This window comes from Trichosurus vulpecula, chromosome 1, assembly GCF_011100635.1.
Source record: "Trichosurus vulpecula isolate mTriVul1 chromosome 1, mTriVul1.pri, whole genome shotgun sequence".
NCBI lineage: Eukaryota > Metazoa > Chordata > Mammalia > Diprotodontia > Phalangeridae > Trichosurus > Trichosurus vulpecula.
This window is the reverse complement of record NC_050573.1, coordinates 430,363,462-430,385,844: the sequence shown is the minus strand read 5'-3', so window position 1 is coordinate 430,385,844 and position 22,383 is coordinate 430,363,462. Positions and strand designations below refer to the sequence as shown.

General features: G+C 40.9%; 1 protein-coding gene across 2 annotated transcripts in view; it reads right to left on the bottom strand.

Moving 5' to 3' along the window:
* LOC118834825 (regulator of G protein signaling 7 binding protein) overlaps nt 1–21,205 on the bottom strand; it is a 125,278-nt gene extending 104,073 nt beyond the window's left edge. The window contains exons 1-2 of one of the 2 annotated variants that reach the window (XM_036742266.1): nt 20,334–21,205; nt 19,234–19,400 (exon numbers count right to left, since the gene is read on the bottom strand). In XM_036742266.1, coding sequence (XP_036598161.1) covers nt 19,234–19,400; nt 20,334–20,498 — 332 coding nt within the window. In that variant the 5' untranslated portion in view covers nt 20,499–21,205. The remainder of the gene's footprint in view (nt 1–19,233; nt 19,401–20,333) is intronic. The other variant, XM_036742267.1, reaches the window with a different exon arrangement.
* Nucleotides 21,206–22,383: the final 1,178 nt, after the last annotated feature.

Here is a 22,383-nt window from a genome sequence, read left to right as displayed (position 1 = left end):
TCCTAGTAACTAACAGAGTACCTGATATGTGTTGTTTAGTTGTTTCAGTCTTGTCTGACTCTTCATGACCCCATTTGGAGTTTTCTTGGCAGAGATATTGGAATGGTTTACCATTTCCTTCTCTAGCTCATTTTACAGATGACAAAACTAAAGCAAACAGGGTTAAGTGACTTGTCCAGGGTCACACGGTTATTAAGTATCTGAGGCTAGATTCTGATTCTGCCTTGGCACTCTATACATGTGCCATCTAACCGTCCCTGGTATACGGTAAGGGCTTTGAAAATTTTTTTATTAGGGACAGCTAGATGGTGCAGTGGATGGAACACTGGTCCTGGAGTCGGAAGGACCCTGAGTTCAAATCCAGCTTCAAACTACTAGCTGTGCGACCCTGGGCAAATCAGTTAACCCCAACTGCCTCGCCCCCTCAAAAAAATTTATTAAATTGCATTCTGGCCCTGAATCTTCTATTATAATATTAGAGAAAATTTCTGTGGTACTTTATGCTACATAAAGCACTTCCCTGAAAATATTCCTATGAGGTTGTATCAGTTATATAATAATAATATTTATTTTACAGATAAGGAAACCAAGGCTCAGAAAGGCTAAGTGACAGAACCAGTACTCAAGTTGTACTGGGCAGATGACTTCCCTGCTATCTGCCTCAGGTTCTCCATCTGTAAAATGAGCGCATTGGGCTATAAGTCTAGTTTGGCCCAAGCATTCTATGATTCTGTTTTTCTCGTTACAGAATGAGATGCCCACTAAAAGAAAATGTCACAACTGCTATGTCTGTTACAAAATGAATAATGTTGGAGAGCTGGTGCTGCTCTAATTAGAATCATTAGATCTTCCCTAGAGTACAGTGAGAGTTTATCTGGAGTTTTAGAAGCTGGATTAATTGAATATTAAAAAATAAATGCTTATTTAGGCTCCCGTGTGTGTGCACATGCGTGCATGTGTGTATAAACAGAGGAGCTAATCTGGATGAATGCAGTCACAAGCTTATGGTTGAAAGAACAGTTAAAAATGGGTCTAACACTTTCCAGCTGGTTGGCATTTGTAAAGTACTGTCTATACAATGTCCTCTTTTAGCATGACCCTACTAGAATCTGTTTTCTAAGCAGCTGCTAAATGATGCAAACAATGAGATACCAAATTAAATGATTATCCTTTAATTCTTCAATTGGATCTAATTCAGACAAAGCCGAAATGTACATTTCCAATATTCAGCATGCAGGCTGACACGTGACTTACAGTTGCACACCTTCCAGGCCATCTACCTCCACACTAGGCCCAACTCAGGCAGACAGTTAACTGTTTAACAGTATGAACAAATAGGGGCAGTTAGGTGGCGCCTGAGTTCAAATCTGCCCTCGGACACTTGACACTCACTAGCTGTGTAACCTTGGGCAAGTCACTTAACCCTCTTGCCTTTCCCCCTCAAAAGGAAACCAATATTAACAAATAAGAGGGTTCAGTTTCTTGATGAAAGAGCAAATACTGCCATCTCCTCACTAAATTTAAAACAATACAGGTATCCTAAATTCATAAGATCAAGAGTTGAAAGAGGCCTCAGAGGTCATTGGATTCAACTTCCTCATTTTACATGTGAGGAAACTGAGGCCCAGGAAAGTGAAGACACTTGCTCAAGGTCACATAAGTGTTAGTAGAGAAGCTGGAGTTCCAATTTGTGTCCTTTGACCTTGAGTGTATCACTCTTTCTGCTGTACATTTAAAGAGTGTTCCAATGGTAAATAAAAGAAAGTTCAGCCTTCAGGACTGGCTAATCATCTGCAACAAGAAATTTTTACATTTAATCTATTTCTGAGTAGGTCATTTACTATGTTAGAATTTGTGTTATTTGACAAGTTATAGCTAAATCAAGAGAAGCATGTAGGAGGCAGCTAATATACATATATGTATATTATAAATAATGTATAAATGCATAAATGTATAGGCCCTCTCCTAGTTATGAAAACTCAACTAGGTGGCACAGATAGAGCGTGAGACTTAAAGTCAGGACAATGTGCATTCGAATCCAACCTCTGTGACTCTGGGCAACTGGCTTAATCACTATCTGCCTCAGTTTCCCCATCTGTAAAGTGGGAATAATAATAGCATCCACTTCCTAAGGTTGTTGTGAAGATAAGATGACATAAAATTTGTAAAGTGCTGTGAATAGCAGGGCATAGTTCCTGGCACATAGTAGGTATTTTTAAAATGCTTGTTGGGGAGAAAAAAAGAAAAATCAACATGCAAATATCTTCTACATATAAAAACCATCTTCTCCCTCCACCCAGTTCATGATTATTCAAGCTGCCCTTCTGTCTTTTCCCTTTTGTCCTTCTATCCAACTTGTTCTGGATGGCATCCAGACTGCCCAACATCAGCTGGTGAATAGTGAGAGTGAATGTGAGATCCGTTGTCTCTTCCGCACCACCTTTTTTCTTTCTCCTAAGAGGGATCCTTCATATGTTCTCCTTTTTAGTGTATTTCACCATTTAGAGGTCAGTTAATTTCTACCTGATGCAGATGAGTAGGCAATCTCTTTCCCAGACGTTAGGGACTGCTTATTTCTAAAGAGGCTTTTATGGAAATTTGGGTTATGATGAAATATAGCCTAACAGTTCTGAAAGTCATGAACTGCTTCTGGTTCCTGGATTCAGAATCTAGAAAGCATAGAATTCATAAGATTTTAGAACTTGAAGGGACTTTACAAATAATTTATTCTAATTCCTTGATTTTAAGACAAAGAAATTGAGGCACAAATAGGTTCAGTGACTTGTCCAGTCATACAGGTAGAAAAGTGGCAGGATTTGAAGATGAACTCAAATCTTTTGACTATGCTCTTACCACTATACCCAATTTTCCTGTATGAACAGTAAATATATTTGTGCTGGACAAGTATTTGTACTTTTTTCACATACATGATGGAAAAATTAATCCTGTTATTATTCAGTTGTTTCAGTAATGTCTGACTTTTCGTGATCTCATTTGGGGTTTTCTTGGCAAAGATACTGGAGTGGTTTTGCTATTTTCTTCTCTAGCTCATTTTACGTGGAAACTGAAACAACCAGGGTTAAGTGACTTACCCAGGGTAACACAGCTAATAAGTGTCTAAGGCCAAATTTGAAGGCAGAAAGATGAGTCTTCCTAACTCTGAGCCCATCACTCTATCCACCGTGACACCTGTTTGATTAAACCTGTAAAATACCCACTTGCTAAAATGTGTAGAATAATGAATTAAAAACCATTCTGACTCTGAATATAATTTGTGAGCTCTCAGAAAACAAAAGCTAGACTCTAGTAAATCACATTTTTAAATGATATGAATAGTCCAAGAATGGTGGTTTTGTCAAGTGGTTTGGGGCTCTGGCACTTTCTGTGCCCTAGGAAAAGAAGAGACATTAGCTTACTAACAAAGATCCAGCACTCGAACTGATAGAGCCATTTATTCACACTCAGAATTTGTAGAGTAAGGAAATATCATTCCTATATTCTATTCATGATAAAAAACATTTCACTGGCTTCTCCCTAGGTGCACCTCTTTCGTACAGACGACATAGTAGCCTTCCCTAACTTTCCTCTATGCTCCTTCCTCTTATACCCTTCCTCTCACAGAGAGGAAAATGATCCTATCCCTCTAGAAGTTGTATTTCTGGATCTGTGGGATGTTTACTAGAAGGGCCCTCAGCTTCTCTCCCTCTTAATGCATACACATTTTGTGCAGTAAAGATGGACTCCAAAAATCCTGGGCCCACAGAAGTGATTCAATTGTACTTCTCAGGGCACATGAAAGGACTCCCATTTTACCCTCAGTTAAACTCTTCTCTGACCATGAAAGCAGGTCTTTCATTCATAGGTTATCATCAAAATAATGGCACATTACCTATGAGGAACCTTTCTTGCCACACTAAGTAAAGACATTGATCTTCCCTGAGTAAAGAGCTGGTTTTAACAACTGAACTAGCTCATCTCTAGCTTTGGATTCTGTCTAGCTCTTAAATTCTACGGCTTAGGTCTCTAAGTGCTTCTATACATATCGAACCCTCTGCCACACTTCCATGGATCCGGGATCTCATAAAGGTAGGTACTCTCTTCAACAGTGTAAATTGCATTCATCAATACTTGCCCATACTGTGTAACTCTTGTCCATAGACATGGATTCTGATTCATAGTTACATGAAAATTCAGAATACAACAATGTGGAATAATGGAAAGAATCTCCTCAACTGGGAGTCAAAATATCTGGTCATTGTCTACTGAACAGCTCTACCTAGGTGTCCCATAGATATCTCAAATTCAACACATCTAAAATTGAACTTATTATCTTTTCCCCTAAATATAACCCTCCTTCTAACTTGCTTTGTTCTGTTGAAACCACCAAGTCATCCAAGTCTGTAACCTAGGAGCCTTCCTTAACCTTTTAGTGCTTAGCCTACTGGCTGGCATATAGTAGGCACTTAATAAATGTTAGTTGACTGATTCTCCTTCCCTCACCCCCATATCTGATCACTTGCCAGTTCTTGCTGATTCTACCTTCACAACATTCTCTCCTCTTTCACTTCATCCCATCCCATCCCATCCCATCCCATCCCATCCCATCCCATCCCATACCATTCTATTGTATCCCATCTCACCCTATCTCATTCCATGCTATTTCCTTCCATTCATATTTACTGAGCAGTCTATTAATTATGAAAACCTACCTATCTTCTACAAATTTCTAGAAGCCAATTTTTCAATAGCATTTTAGTTTGACTGAGAAAGTGAGGGTGGCAGTGCTAAGAAGAATGGGTAAACAGGAAAATTTATTATAGAATTATAATCTGTAAGAGAATTTAGGAGATCATCCAGTAAGACAGGAAAACCTAAAAAGGAACACATTCAAGTCACTCCCAAGAGATAGGTAATCTACCCTTATTGAAAAGACAAGGGAAGAGATGTTTCTGGAGGAGAGTACAAGTATCAAAGGAAGGAACAGCTCAGCCTACCAAATAATGCATGAGCCACTAATGGCTGTAACTGATTCTGATGCCCTAGTAAAATTTCACAAAAGACATCCTTGTGCTTTGTAAACGGCAAGCTAAAAACCCATCCTCAGCTTTCTCTCCCATATGCCCCCCTTCAAAGCAAGGGCTATGTGTGGAGTGTTTTAGGCCAATGAAAGGAAAAGAGATAATTAACAGTGGCTGTCTCTTAGTCTCCCTTGCTCTGACTGTTGCTTGATCACTTCTGCCTTTTCTACTTGGGTAAATGATTATGCATCTTTGGAGGGTTTAGCTAAACTTCCATCAAGTTCCAAAGGTGTGGCTGAAATGGATATTGTGTCCTCATACTGTTTTATGAAGACCTTAAGATTTCTGATAACGTTTTGGAAATAACCCTTGTTGGAATGGCATTATCAGCACAATGACCCCTGTAGTTTCCTGATCAGTGTCTTGTGGACTCTTTAACCTGCAGGTGGGTACATAAGCTAGGCAATGTGGTAAGGCAGAATGTGTCCACAATGCCTGTGGAGTCAGAGCATCTGGTTTAAAACTCTCTCTCTGATGTTTCTTAGTGAGCTTAGGTAAGTCATTTAACCACTCAGCCTTTTTTTTTTATTTTTAAAATGAAGAGTTTATATTAAATAGTGTCTAAGGTCCATTTCTTTTCTATGTCTATAGTCTATGAGCCTTATAAAGGGCTCTATGTATAGTTACAGCTGTGGAATTTAACAGAAGTTCTTCAAACACATTCTGTTTATATGATGCTCTTTCCACCTCTCACCTTCTCCTCCCTTACCCCCAATATACACACACTGCCCAAAGTGGGAAATAAATCATCACTTAAAAGCCAAAACAACAGAACAGTCCTGGAAATGGTTAGATCGACTGTCAACTTAGCTGTGTCTCATTCACGTCTTCTCAATTTTTCTGTCTTTAGTTTTTACTTGTGCATATAAAACCTCTTATAATTAATCCTAAATGTGCCCCTTGTCATTTTACCCCCAAAGGAGTCAAACTATTGTAATGAAGCCATGAAAAACAATACGACATGTTTATATTTTAAGTATAAGCTTCTCTTTTTTTCTTCTTGGGTTTTTCTTATGTCTAAAATAGTTTGGATGAGGAAATGCTTTGTTCTTTAATATTGGGACAAATGGGAATTTGCAGGCTAAGAGGATAACAGCAATGCAAATAGGGAGATCAAGAATGGAAATGTGAAATGACCCACTTATTAGGAATCATCTGGGGAAGTTGCAGAAGGGAAAGAAATTAACTTCTCACATAGTCTACAGATTTGCCCCCAACTCTCTGTATAGAACGTTATAAGAGAACAGAACATGTTTCCATCATCCATACGACCAAGGAATAAAAGGCAGAGAAAACCAAAACCTAGAGCCTGGAGCCTTGAGCATGGAGGATTTAAGAAACAGTGTCACCTTGCACCTCACTCCTATCCCAGAGCATCCAGGCCCAGAAAGCTGGAGATTCCAGGAAGGAGGAAAATTAGTGATGGTGGATTTGATCATTGTGAGTGGAAGCTAGGCAGAGTAGGCAACAGGGCTTCAGGAAGGTGAATCTGGTGGGAATGCACAGTAATATACTGGAGAGGAGTCTATGCAAGGGAATTAGCAATTGTAATGTAATTGAAGCATGACATGATAAGAAACTATAGGGAGTTTAGTGGCAAAAGGAAGAGAAAGGAAGGCATAGATATGAGACATGTTGAATTCATAAGCCACTAATGTCTGTGCCTGATTCTAGTCCCAGAATAAAATATCAGGAGAGGCTTTCTTATCCTTTGTTAATTGAAAGAAAAACATTCCCAGTTCCCTCTTTTCCTACCCCTTTTCTCCATCAAAGCAAGGACTACTTGATGTGATGAGGGCCTGAACTAGGGGGAGTGGAGAGATGTATGGGAGAGATGCTGTGGAGATAGAATGGCCACCAATCAACTGACTGAATAAAGGGGATGAAGAAAGAGTGGAGAGTTGAAGATGAGTCTGAGGTTGAGAACCTGGGTGACTGGAAGGATAATGGAATCTCCGACAGAAATAGGAAGGGGGTAGGTTCTGGGTAACAGAGGAGTTTTGTTTTCTCCATTGTCTAGCACAGTGTCCAGCACACAACTAAGTGCTGATTGATTGATTGATTGATTGATTGATTGGAAAATCTACAGGATTTGGTAACTTATTAGATACAGGTGTCAAAGAAGAGGGAGCAATCACAGATGACAAATGTATGGGAGGATAAGGATACCAAATAATTCATCTTTCTAATCTATCAACATATATGTAAGTACGTATGTGTGTATGTATATAAACATACATATGTATATACGTACATATATATATAAAACATACAACCCTAAGGTCAGTTTATTTATTGATCACCTAACTGTATTTTCAGAATGGTGGCATGGAAAGTGTGTTTAGTCTTAGGAATCAAGAGCCTTGATGTCAAGTTGTATTTCAGACATTCGACAGTAGTATGATCATGTTCACATTACTTCACCTCTCACAGCCTTGGTTTCCTCGGCTATATGCCATTATGTGAAGGACCTGTGATTTCATTGGCAGGAGAACTCCCTCTAACACAAACCCATAACTTGCAGTTTTAGAGATTACCTGGAGGCGGTACGGTATAAGTTCCTTGAGGACAAGAGTTCTCTCATTTTTTTCTCTATATTCCCAGAAGCTAGCACAGCACCTAACATATAACAGGAGGCTAATGTATCCTATTGATTGTTGAATGAATTAAAATTTCCTCCATTAAAGTTTTCCTCAAGGTGACCTTGTCACATAGGCAGTACATTCGAAGGGTTGTTCTGTGGACAAAGAATAAGACTTATTTTGTGAGGCTTCTAGAGGAAAATTATGATCCAAGGATGGCAGTCACTAGAAGGCATACTGAAGCTCAACATAAGGGACAATTTTCCCAATAATCAGAGCTCTCTAAACATGGAATAGGACAGGTGAAATGACTTGCTCATTGTCACTCCACTAGCAAGTGTAAGAATCAGGATGTGAGCCCAGATCTTTCCGAATCTAGGCCCAGCTCTAACCTCAGTTCCTCGACATATACATGGACTACCTACTTCCCAGAAAGTACCTTGTTAACATTACTAAAATGTGAATTGTTATTACCATGACCAAATTTCACCAGAAATTCCTGTTTGCTACTTTGGCCCTTCTATTGACAGGCATAGGGAGCCACGTCGCGAATACAAACCTACTGCCTGAAAGAGTTATGAGAGCACCTATGTGGGTTTCACTTGTGTGTTCACACGTGCTCTTGTGAGGGCCTGTCCACCAAAATAACACTTTCTAAATGCTAGCAATGATAACTAGGACTTTAGGCCACATATTTTACACAAAAATGAAACAAATGGTATGGAAGAACAAATGCTTCTGTAGATTGACTTTACTGTATTAGAGTAAAATGCAACTGTACTTGCAGATATGCTAAATTTGCAGAGAAAGCATGGGGGGAGGGGAGAGGAGTCAAGACTCAATGATAAATGATTGCTTATCTAATCATTAGTGCCAATGCCAATAGCATTTTCACAGCATAATACCTTGAACATGATTTTTATTGTTATTCATAGTTTTGGTTGTGTCTAGGTCCTCATTACCACATTTGACACTGGAATGATATACCATTTCCTCCTCAGGCAGATTTAGGCAAACACAGATTAAGGGGTAACACAGCTAGTGACTGTTTGAGGCTGAATTTGAACTCAGGTCTTCCTGACACCGGGGTCAGTGCTCTATCCACTGAGCCACCTCGTTGCCTCTACAGAGTTAAAAACCCACAAATTAATATGATTTATGTTGTATTGTATTTTAATTTTTTTGTTAAACATTTCCCCAGGCTTTAGGGGGTAGTTTTGTAGGCTGAGTGTTTTTGACACCTCTGGACTATAGCACTGAAAAGGTCAAATGACTTGCCCAGGGTCACATATCCAGTATGAATAAGAGGCACAACTTGAACTGAGGTCTTCTTGGCTCCAAAGTCGACTCTCTATTATGAGGGTCTTCCTGTTTTCAAATAATAGTAGTAGCAACTCACAAGGTAATAAAGAGAACTCAGAAGTCATTTAGTCATCTATCTTACATTATAGATAAAGAAATTACAACCTAGGGAGGTTAAAATAAGTTAAGTTCATAAAGATAGTAAGAATCAGAAGTGGGATTTGAATCTATGTTTTATGACTGGAGAGCTCTCTCCACTGAACCATAAACATTTATGTAACCAGAATTTGGTACCAAACCTTGGTTACAATTATCTAGCATTTTAAGAATACAGTATAAGCTCACTCATTTTAGAGGATCCTGGTTAATATTTTCATTAATAATAAAAATACGTAGACTTTTAAAAATACGATATATGCTCCTAGAGAGCAGGGGTTGTTTAATTTTTTATTCTATATATATCACCAAGCATTAGCCCAGTGCCCAGCATGGAACAGGTGCCTAATGCATCTTATCGACTGTTGAATGAATGGAAGTTTCTAAAGCGCTTCTCTCATGGCAATCCTTGAACAGGCAGTACCTCTGAATAGCTGTTCTATAGACAAGAGACAATACTTATTTTGTGAAGCTCCTAGAGGTAAACTAAGATCGGGGATGGCAGTTATTAGAAGGCAAACAATCTCGATATAAGAAAGAATTTCCTAAGAATTAGAGCTGTCCAAGCATGAAATAGCTTTATTTGTAGACAGTAAGTTCCCCTGCTGATGGAGCTATTATAGCAGAAGCTACATGACCAATAAATAATCAAAAATTATTTATTATGTATCTACTATGTGTTATGCACCACAGGAAAAAAAAAACAACCTACCACCACTTATGACGGATGGTAGAGACAGGCTGCAGGAAGTGGTTAGAACAGATAACCTCCAAGGTCTCCTCTAATCGTAGAATTCTAAAATTCTTTTAATGTGATTCTTTTTTTTTCTGAAGAAAGTTAGACTACACACTATGTAATAAATTGACTCTGATAATGGGACTCTATGCCTTGGACGATTTCCTCAAACTCTCTATTACTCAAAAAGAAACAGTGCACTTAGAATTTCAAACCAGAAAAATTAATAACCAAAATTCAATAGAGATTCCATCAAATTTAAACTAATTTCATTTCTTACCAAAGTCTGTGGAAAGGCATTATTTCTTACGAACAATTGGAATAAATAAATAAGCGAGGGACAATGACTTTCCCTACAATTCATTTTAGCTATAATGTCCTCTATAAATGAGACATCTATTAAAAAAATAAAAAGGTCTAACAAGGTTATAATAATTAGATCTGTTCAGAAAAGAAAAGGATAATGCTTCAGTAGACAATGTTAGGGCATACTACAGATTCCCTATCACATCTGGTCCTATTTAGATGATAAAGATCCGTTCATCTTTTGAACCTGGTTTGAGGCACTTCCTGCCTCCAGCTGCAGTATATGGTTATGAGCCATCAAACAACACAGTCACATCCATGCCACTGATTCCATGTGCTGAATTCTTACCTCCACACCAGCATGAATTCCTTCAGAAGAGAAGTCTCTTCTGGAGCTAAATTTCTATTCCTAATTAAGTTACTAGTTAGCTCATTCGGTTGTGGCATGGCATACAATCCATGAGGGAGTGAATTCGTTTAGCAAAGAAAAGGAAAACACAAAACTGTGTTCTGTGGCCACCTTTCTGTACCCCTTAACACAAGCCAGTCATTCTGTATTATTGTTATGCAGGGACTCCTGTTGAGAGAGAGGCTAGCTATCCATCCCTGACTCTTTATTCTTCCCTTCCCCCAGATCCATTTACTCACAAATCTTGTCTTTTCTATCTGTTCTACTCTTATACACATCCATTTCTCTCCATTTACACATCCACCACCCTAGTGAAAGCCTTTATCACCCCTCATCTAAACTCTTGCAAAAGCCTCCTAATTGGCATCCCCACTTCCAGTTGCTTTCCTCTTCAGTACACTCACAGCGGCCAAAATATTCTTCCTAAAGTACAGGTCTGACCGTGATTCTTCCCTGCTCAAGAATTTTCTGGGGTTCCTCATTACCTGTAGGACAAAAAGTAAACTCCAGTGCAATAGTATTTAAAACTTCAAATTCTGACTCCAGACTATTTTTCCAACTTATTTCACATTACTGCTCTATGGGTTGTGCACAACCAAAGTGGTCTGTTTGACCAGTTCCTCAAACTTGGAATTCTATCTCTTCCTGTCCCTCATGGCTGGGATGCACACCTTTACTGTGACACTTAGAATCTTCAACTTTCTTTAAGGCTCAGCTCTGGTGCCATCTGCCTTTTCTATCAAACCTTTCCTTCTTTCCCTGGCTGTGGGTCCTCTCTCCCTTTTCAAATTATTTTGTCCTTATTTACTGGTGTGCACACTGTTTTTCTCCAGTAGAATATGCTACTTATGGGTGTTGCCGTTTTTGTTTCTGTTTCTGAATCCCTAGCACCGAATACAGTGTCTTGAATCCAAGAGGTGCTTGATAAATGCTTATTTAACTGAACTGAATGGCTCAGTACAAACATACCATTGCTCTGGGAGGAAAAAAAAACCAAAGCACATGTTTTGAAGTTGGTGAGTGAATGATATCATTCATTTGTTCGGGCAGCTAATGTGTAATTAGATATTTATTGAAGCCTTGCTAATATGAGAGTTACTGGGCAAAATTTAAAAAAGGTTATAACTCACATTTATCTGGCACTTCAAAGTTTACAAAATGCTTTCCTCACAATAACCCTGGAAGGTAGGTAGTACAATTTTTATTATACTGAGAATCAGAGATTTGTCCATAGTCACAGAGCTAATACATGTCTGAACAGGAATTTGAGCCCAGGTCTCCTGATTACAGCCCTAGTACTTGGTCTACTACATCTAGTGCTGAAGCTGAAAAACTATAATGAATAGAATTTATACAAGGATGAGAAATCATTTGAAAGTATATCTTATGTCAGATTGAATGACAATATTTTTTGGGGGGAGAAAGTTAATAGATTGGGATGCAACTCACGGTTGAATGGCAACCATAGGTCATCACAGATACAGGAGTTTGGAAAAAAATCAATAAAAGCATTCTATGAGAACCAAATGACTATATGGAATTTAAATTAAAACTATTGTATATTTTATTATTATTTACAAATTGTGGGCTACATATCCTTTAGATCATTAATAGTTTAATAAGCTTGCATATATGCATTTTTAAAGATTACTGAACACCTACAGCACATCGCTGACTACATCTCAATGTCTTTACTCTTATGAAGTATAAAATAAGCATAAGTTATGAAGCATAACTATAAGATGTAATTCCAATGTATAATGAGAGACAGAGAAAAAAATCACTTCCCACCAAAGGGAAAAGGGAAGACTTTCCAGAGCACATGGCATCTGAGCTAGTCTTTGAAGGCTAGGTGGATTTAGGATTTAGATACCAGATATTTAGGATTTAGATACAATATATATGGTTTAGGAGTTAGATACTATATACGTGGTATTCAGGATTTAGATACCATATATATGATAAGACTGGCTAGGAAATGGCAGATACTAAATTTGGATGTGGATGTAGATGTGGTCCAATCAAGGTGTCCCAACACCATCAAAAATACAAGCCTGAGGCACAGTTATTGGCTCTGCTAAACAGGACAGCTAAGTGGTAAAATGGATAGAGTGCTGGGCTTGAAGTCAGGAAGACTCTTCTTCCTGAGTTCAAATCTAGCCTCAGACATTTATTAGCTGTGTGACCCTAGGCACATCACTTAATTCATGTGTAAAATGAGCTGGAGAAGGAAATGGGAAACCACTCCAGGATCTTTGCCAAGAAAACTCCAAATGGGGTCACAGAGAGTCGAACATGACTGAAGAATGACTGAACAACAATAGAAAACAGAGGAAAGGAAATAGCTGTGTCTCCGATTTATCCCCCAACCTATCTGCCTAATAAATAGGGGAGGAGAGTTGTCTCTGACCAGCAGAAGATAGGCCCCAAATTCTCCAAGCACCTAGGATAGGAGAGGATGATCTTTCAAAAAAGAATGCACAAGAGGTAGTGCCCTAAATGCAAGAGATGGTCACACAAGCATGCTTGGCTGGGGAGATTTTTTAAGATCAAATGATCGTTTCTATGGTCATCCAACTTGTGTAATTGGGAAAGTCACTTAAGCTCTTTAAGCCCCCATTTCCTCATTTGTAAAATGAGAGTAGTAGTAGCACCTGCCTCACAGGGTTGGGAGTATCGCATGAGATCACATACGTAAAGTGTGTTCCAAACCTTACACTACTAAAGAAATGCCAGCTATTATTATTGTTGTTATTAATTGTAATATCATTATAATGAGCTGTCATAGGAATCCTATTATTCTCATCATTTTAGAATTTTCAAGTCACAGATTCTGACTGTCTCTTTATCATTGTACTATATGTTCTATGTTTATTTTTCATACCTCTCTACCCTTCACTGTTTGATATACAATTGAATTTTCCTCAATTCATTCAACTATGTTCAAATGGTTCTACACAGCATTGTCAATGAGTTAAATGCAAAAAGTCATATGGATTTCACATAATCTCTGAAAAGATTCTAGGATGAATCTACACAAAGTAAATGTTTCCAAATTGCACCACCATATACTTTTATTCAAACCCCACTCCCACTCCCCCGCAAAAAACCCAGAAATAACCAGACAGAACTCCCTACTCTCACACTTTTGTTGTTTGTAAGGCGTTAAGGAAAGGGCAAAGGAGATGACTTTAACCCAGCCAAGGGAACAGGGAAATAAAAAGGAGACATGGTAAACATGACAACTCGACCACAAATTCCAAAGGAGCAATACAAACTGTCAATGCTCACCTGAGGCCTGTCCAAACTGAAGATTAAAAATAAACAAACAAACTCAGCTATCACCACTGCTACCAAATGCAGAGGCAGATAGGGATGTGGTCCAATCTGCTGCCCCACCACTATCCAGAATAGAGAGGTGTAAGCAACAGTTACGGCTCTATTATCACCGACAGCCGATCAGGAAGCTTCCTAGTAGAACCTTCCCTAGAACCATAGCTGGAGAGGAAGATGGAACCATCAATCATAAGCAAAATTGTTCCATCATGGTACAGTGGGAAATATGCTGGACCTGGAATTAGAGGACCTGGGTTCAAATCTCAGCTCTGCCATTTATGACTTGTATGGTCTTGGTTGAATGGCTTAGACTCTCTGGGATTCAGTTTCTTCATCTGTGAAATAAAGGGATTGGGCTAGATGATCTCTCTGAGATGATCCTATGAGCTTAAAAAAAGTCTTCTAACTAATCTGGCTTCCTAATTTGTTATGCCTGAGCCAGAGTAGTAAAGGACTTAGAACTGGAGGTAGATTTGGGTTTGGAGCCCACATTTACCACTTAGAATCCATGTAATTTTGACAAGTCACTTCTCCTAAAGACCTTAGTTTACATCTGTAAAATGAGCGGGTTTTCCTAGGTGACCAATAATATCCCTTCCAATATTAAAATCCTATTATCCTAGATCCCGGCAAGTGCCTCCCACCTCCTGCTGAAGGTCTACAGGTGCTACTTCAATATGATGACAGAAGGCAGCTGTTGGGGACCACTGGATGTGACAGTCTTGGCTCATGACCATCACAAATTGCTGAGGCATAGTAGAGCGGGAAGTCCAAGCTGACAGCCCACAAGCTTCTAGTTTACATACCTAATTAAAGGATAGTGGTTTCCTAGGAGAGTGCTACCAAGAGCCTGTGAGCTTTTTGAGAACAGGGACTATCTTTTGCTCTGCTTTATAGCCTCAGCACTCAGCACTGCACCTGGCACATAGTAGGTACTTAATTCATGCTTGTTGACTTCCCACAGGCACCATCTTGCTCTTCCCTTTTTATTCAAGAGCAGGTCAAAACTGGAGAGCATTAAGAAATGAGTTAAGCCAATCTAGTTGGGTGAGGGTCTCTTTGTTGTGATCATGTGACACAGATCTGGCCCTATTCAATGAAGAAGCCAGATCTCCTTACAGCAACCCTTGCCTGAACTCCTGAGTTTGAGTTGAGGTAAATAAGATCAGTAAAAGAAGTTTCGGGATTTGCTGTTTCTCCTCCCATGCTTGTAAATGAAGAACTCACAGTGGATTGAGTAGATAACTTTATTTTTTAAATTACATCAAGAGCAAATAGGTGGCATTTCCTGTACATGACCGTAAGTGTTTTCCTCCTTTTCTGGTCATCTTGTCTTTACCCACTGTAGTGCTATTGTTTACTTTGATTCATAGCTACAAGAGCAACAGAGGTCATCAAAGCCAACCTTCTCATTTTACAAATATGGAAACTGAGGCCCATGTTCAAACAACAAGCTACTGGTGACATGCTCTGGCTTGAACTCAAGCCTCCTGATCCTCATTTCAGTGCTTCTTCTACTACCCCAAGTCCTTTATTTCTGCAAATAACCCTGGCCTACTCTGCCCATCCTTTCCAACTCTTTACCTCTCATTCTTCTTTGCTTCCCCATTTTCGTCCTTTCCCTGTCCTTATCCCGTCCCCAAACCCCACTTCTTATGGTCCCACAACCAATGAATGGGTTGGAGACAGGCAGTGGTTTGGGTTAATCAGAGATGAGAAGATGCAGAGTTCCTTCATTCCAGTGCTTCAAACAATGCCTTTATTCCAATCTTTTTCTTTCCCCTTCCCTCACTTGTTCTCTCTTTTTTACTTCTCCACCAAGAAACTTTTCCATTCTTTAATCTTCTTCCTGATCCAAACTGTAAAATATCTCCTACAGCCCCGCTTCCCATTGGTACTTTGAGTTTGGAAGAAGGGCTCACATATGAGCAATATCGGAAGAATTCTACTGTGTGTTGGGGGTGGGGTGGGGTGGGGAGGGAGGTGACAGACTACATTAATGGCATCCAGATGATTTTTAAGAAAAAATACCAAAATGGAATTTCTTACCTTTCTTTATAAACAAAGTTAAACTTAAAAAATAATTATTCTTATTTTAAAGAGCCGAGACTATGCAAAACTCTACCCCTGGCAATGGTTTTTCTTTGGAGTACTCTTAAAGATTTTCTATACTTGATTCTGAGTCCTGAAAGGACTGTGGACCACAGATATGGTCAACCCTCCGTTACTGTAGTAATTAACCAAGGAGCACAAATAAATGAAATCTTTAGGGGCATTAGAGCTATCAGATTCTAGCTAATCATACTTGTGTGTTATTGAGTTGTAAATGCATTACAAAATTGACTGATTTAAGTTTCCCGTCCTGCTCTCTCTCTCTCTCTCTTTCTCTCTCTCTCATTCACTTCATTCCTAAATCTCAATCAACAGTGTACAGTGTGTGTTTGGATTCTGGTGTTGCTGCCTCAACTGCTGAACCACAAAGAGATTATGAGACCCTGGGGTGCAATTCTCCTGCTCTGAACTACAAAGGGGGATTCTTTTTTTTAAAACTGGTCCTGTGATTCCATCAGTATAGGAAGTCCCAGTAAGGAACCTTCTGTACCACTATTCTTTGGAAACAGAGGGCTTGGGTCCCTGTAGCTTCTGTCTCCAGACTCTGCAGAATCCCTGCCCACCCCAGAATGCAAAGCCCTTATGGACCTTGTTTTCCTGCTTTCACTTGCCTGGTTATCAGAGCCTGAGTCCTACTTTTCTGAATGATAGTTCTGCCTCCTCCTATCATATCATACATATGTTGCTGGCCCCAGGTTGCTTTTCTATATCCCACTTTTCCTTTAAATTCATAGTTTCTCAATCTACTTTCATCTCCTCAATTTTTCTGCTCCTCAGTTAGGGGACTTAGTGGGTACCACCTTCCTTCCCTGAGCTCTCTAAGCATTTAATTCCCCTCCTCCAGTGTGAGTGACATTCACAGAGCTGCTAAGTAGAGTAAAAGACCACTAGATATCACTGCTAGTGAAAACAGGTCTGGAGTTCACTTAGTTAATCTCTCAACTTGGTAGTAACACACTGTTTCATTATCATATGTATTGAAATACCTTCTGTCACAAGTAAATTATCTTGACAAGCAACATATGGGGTTTTCTAATCTTTACATACTAATAACTATTATTTGGTGTACTAGAATTAAATCAATCACTAAACATTAATTAAGCATTTACTATATGCCTGGCACCTGCTAAGCACTTGGGAATACATAAAGAGACAAAAGATAGTCCCTGCCCTTAAGGAGTTTACAATCTAATGGAGGAAACAACACACAAACAAAGCAAGTTGCATACAAGATAAACTGGAAATAATTAAGTGAGGGAAGGCATTGGAATTAAGAGGGGTTGGGGAAGACTTCTTGAAGAAGGTAGGATTTTGATCTTGACTTAAAAGGAAGCTAGGGAGGTCTGTAATCAGAGAAGAGGAGGGAGAACATTCCAAGCATGGGGAACAATCAGAAAGAATGCCTGGACACAATAGATGGAGTGACTTGGTGGAACAGCAAGGAAGCCAATGCCAGTAGATTGAAGAGTACACGTCAGGGAGTAAGGTGTAAGAAGACTGGACAGGTGCAGGGGTGGGGGCGCGGGGAGGCCACGGGTTATGAAGGGCTTTGTATTTGATCCTACAGTCAATAGGAAGCCACTGGAATGTATTGGGGGAGGTGTTACATAATCAGATCTTGAATTTAGGAAATCACTTTAGCGGCTGAATAGATGAGAGACCAGAATGAGGAAAGACTTGAGGCAGGCAGATCCATCAACAGCCTATTACGATAGTCCAGGCATGAGGTGGATGAGGGCCTGCGCTAGAATTGTGGAGTGTTGGAGGAGAGAAGGGGGCATATTAGAGAGATGCTGCAAAGGTGAAACTGACATTAAAGATCATAGCAAGAAGAATCTGGGAAGAACAAATGAGACAGATCCACAATAGCTATTCAATCTGCAGCGTGTATTGGTGCGTTCAACTGATTTTCCATTTCTCTTATTAAGTCATAGCTGGAATTCATCTTTTAGAAAACTATCAATGTGAATACCATGTCATGTCAGTATTTCAGTGATATTCCCTTACTGAGGGATCCAGACAGCAGTTGAGGATCCAAGGGGGAAAGTTTTCATTACATTAAATCTTTTGCTGAAGTCCTACTTCGATACTTCACTGTGGCATGGACCTGACATTTGGCCACTTAAAAGGTTGTGAGGATAAATTCTAGCAGGTTCTCTACCAAGCTGCAAAGGCTTCTAGCTTGAGTCCAACCACAGGATGTACATCTTTCATCTAAGGACCTTTCCCACTAAGTTTACTAGAATGGTGGCCACCAGGTGATAGACCTTTTTTGGCCATGGCACCTCATAAAGGTATTCAGCAGGGGTGAAATCTGAGTGAGGAAGATGCCAAACCAGGCGTAATCAAGGATTTTTTGAAGAACTAAATAAGCCAGCTTGGCAAATAATCAGTGTGAAAAGAAAATAGGAAAAAAGATTAATTTGAATTTGATGAATGTTTCCCCAAAAAAGTCACTTTTCAATGTATAGCCTATATCAGATTGCACGCCCTCTTGGGGAGGGGGAACATGGAGGAAGAAAAAATTTAGAACTCAAAATCTTATAAAAGTGAATGTTGAAAATGAAAAACTATAAATAAATATTTTTTTAAAAAGGCCCTTTCATATTTTAACTTTCTTTGCCTATCCCTACACTAAAATGAGCAATTCATATATCAGTTTATTTTAAGAGTCTTCTTTCTAAGTGAGCCACAGAAATTCACCTAAGTGGCATTTTGTGAGTTATAGCAATCTTTCAGTAATTCCAAGACTTAGTAAAGCTTTCTTTTCCTACAGCAAAGGGCTGTTTCTTTTTTGTGCACTGAGAAGATGATAAAATCAGCCTCCAAAATCCACATTTAATTTCATTCCAATGCCCAGCCAAGCAACAAGAACAACAAAAAACCTTTTATTTCCCTCTCATTTCCATATTTCCTTATCTGACAAGCTAATTGACACTTGATCAGGAAGAGATTTCTCTTCCTGCTTTCAGCCAGGATCTTCTAAAGATCCACCTAGCTACCTCCTTCTCCTTCTTAAAATATGCATGTAGGAGCAACACAGTCTGTGGTTAGAGCATGGTCTCTCCTTTCTTGGAAGACCTCCAAATCTCAGGATACCTAGCTACCCCCTCTAGAAGTGTGCAGAGCTGAGTGGACAAGTCAATGACCAGGCAGTACCCTAAGTATTCATGTCTCATTTACACACAGAAAATAAAATGTGAAAAGGTGTCCTACCCTGAGATTGCAGCAAGTTTTTGATGGGCCTGCCGGGCCATCTCACAGCCTTTGGTTCTGGTCTTGTGCATTTCCGCCCTTAGAGATGGACAGTTGACTGAGACGTCCCCAATAGAAATGACTAACTCTCGATACAGGGCCACTTGGGTATTGAATTCTTGGACAAGCTGGAAGAAAGATGAGTTACTTTCATGAAACACAATAAAATCGGCAGGAAGTTTCATACTCCAATAACATGTGAACAGAGGCCTGCCTTCCAGTTGACCCACTCAAGAAATTGGGCAGAAAATAAATTATTCAGACACCTAAACATTTTAGACAATGAACTGCTCAGAACCTTTGAGATAAACATTGTTAGTCCTAATTTGGCCCTCTTCAAAGGTCTGCCTACCAAACCAGATCATAATGATTTCCACCGGGATGCTCTCACCACTCTTATTGGATCAAGGTTGGAAATCTCTCAAGTTGCTCAGAGATTACAACAAAAGGTCACTCTTGTCTTGTCTTTTTTCAGAAAACACTTTGTCAAGTGGGTAACCACTAAGCTGCTTACCCTTCTTCAGCCAGGCCCACCACTGAAGGACTCCAGCTTCCCAAAGGCTGGAAGGTTTGAGGGCATCACAAGCGGAAAATCATTACATTCACTGCACTGAAACCAGCCTCCTTTCTGCAGCAAGCACACTGTTATCTGTTTGGGTTTTTTTTTCCCTCCTCCTCTCTTCCTCCCCCTTTAAACAAAAAACAAAAAACCTCCTCCTTTCCCGTCTCAGAGATCCAATTCACCGTCTCCTTTGCAGCCACCATTCTCAGGAGGGAGAGAAACTACAAACTGTAGGGGGCTTACTGGCCCCCTCTTTTCCCCAAGACCCAGTGGCTGTGTCCTAGCACTTTCCCCTTTGAACCAAGATGACTTGGGTGTCAACCCGAATCGGAGCGAAGGGGGCTGGGGGGTGGGGGGGGGAGTGCAGTTTTAAAAATAGTGCAACTGCACGTGATCGGAATAGACAAACCGAGGGGGGAGTGGCACTAAAGCAAACGATCAAAATAAATGACTCCCCAACCCCCCCCCCCCCTTAAAAATTGCTTTTGTTTTTACCCACCATCTTGCAGTCGTCCAGGGCTCTCTGGGTCTTGTGGGCGCTCTCGGAGCCGCTGCCCCTGCGCTCACAGTCCCCGCTCGGCAGCGTCGGCTTGCTGATCTGAAAGATCGAGGAGCGAGTGGAGCGGCCGGGGCGCTTTTTGCGCCCATTCGGTGCAGAACTCATGCAGACACATCCACCAAGCCGAAGCTGCGGCTGGGCTGCCCGGATCCCCAGCAGGCGCGGCCAGAGCTATTCCTCCACCGCGCCGAGGACCACGGCCAAGGAGGCGGCCAGAGTCCCTCTCCCTGGGCGCTCACAGCAGCGGCGACGGCCGGGGCGGCTGGTAACCTTCAGCTTGAAGGAGAGCTGAGCGAGCGGGTGCTGTGCTTTGCAGCATCGCTCCCACTACGGGCGCGGACGGAGGATGTCAAGTTGCCTTCAGCAGCATCTCAGCCCCTGCAGGGGCAGCCTGGTGCGGGCAGATCGCTGAGCCTTCCTCTCGGCATGGATGTGGAGGCGAGGCAAGGACGACGGTGCCTGGCAGTTCAGAGTTTCCATTCAGAAGGGGGATCAGCTTTCAAAGCCTGAGCTGCAAGGGTTGAGGGGCGGAAGCGGGGGGTGGAGGGGGGGGTGGTGGTGGGGGGAGAAGAGTCGCTCCAGCTTTTGTGTCTTCCCGCTGCGGCGCTTGCTTCTTCAGCCTCCTCCCCTCCCTCCCCCCTTTCCCAGACCCGTGAGGACCGTCTGTCCTCCTAGCGGGCCACGGGCTCTAATGGCTTGTCTGGATCCCGTCTCTAAGGGCTGTTCTGTTTGAGGATCCCAAATGGACCCGTGGTGGGACTGGTAGACGCAGGGAATCTGGCAGACTGACGTTGTTAGCAACCCAGCCCATTGATAGGACAGGAATACTAATGCGATCCATCAATCCAACCCCCCTACAGTTTATGCACTTATCCAATCAAATGCTCAGGAACATCAATTGCAAATATTACTTCATCTGCTCTATTATTAGAAACTAAAAGTGTCATCAGCGCGGAGCATATTACCACATGCTGAGACCTAAACACGTATGGATTTAAGCTTAACTAGTGTCGGTCAGAGGCCCTCTCCCTCCGGGTCCGTGGGCCATCAACTCAAATGGGGGATGGGATGGGAAGGGACGGAGGGAGGTTAAAAAAGTTTTACGTCTCAAATAGAAGGTCTATCCATACAGAATTAGAAATACTTTGACTCCGATGTATGAAAATAGATCATTTGTTTCCCATGTTCTTTCTATTATATGTAGAGATTACCAGTGTCAGGTGAGGTAGATGGTACCAATGTGACCCTATCACAAGGGTCCCTTACTCCAACACCACCTGCTTCTTCCAGCTTGTTAATGTCATTGGAGTTGGCCCTGAGTTTCAGAATGAGCTGTGAGATTCTCTTAACTGGCTGTCAGGCCGTGAGAGTAATCAGCAGTTCCCTGTAATAGCCACCTCCTCTCCTTTGTGAGGACGTAACTAACCAGGAAGCAGAGGTCAGTAATTAGAGCAGTAAGGGAGAATTGTAGGTATGATGGAGATGGTGCCTGTTTGTGCAAAAGTTGTCCTGGAGTGGGAAGAAGCTGAAGTCACGAGGGGAGGGGGAAGAGACAAGGTCAGGTGCCCCAGATTATGGAATGGGGAGTGAAGTGGGTAAGAAGCAGGGGCAATCCAACGATTTCCTTTGGCTGTGGCAGTATCGATGGTATCCTCTATCAATTCCAGACCCCACTAGAAACAGAGGAAGAGGTCCATTTCTATACCTGTCATTTGATCTTAATGGAAGGAAGGGGAGGGAACTGACTTGGGTTCCAATCTAATGTTCTGAGTGCACTTGAACCCTTGAATGAGCTTTTTGAGAGAATGTAAATAAAGAGACAGCTGGCAAATAGAGGAGTATTTGTGCTACCTCCCTCACAGGGCTGCTGTGAGGAAAATGCTCTGTACATCTTAAAATCTGACTTTCTGTCTCTCCCTCCACCCTTGCCCTCAATCTTTATTTATCAGTGTTCGGAACTCTGTTGTGGAAACTCTACCAAAGTAGATAG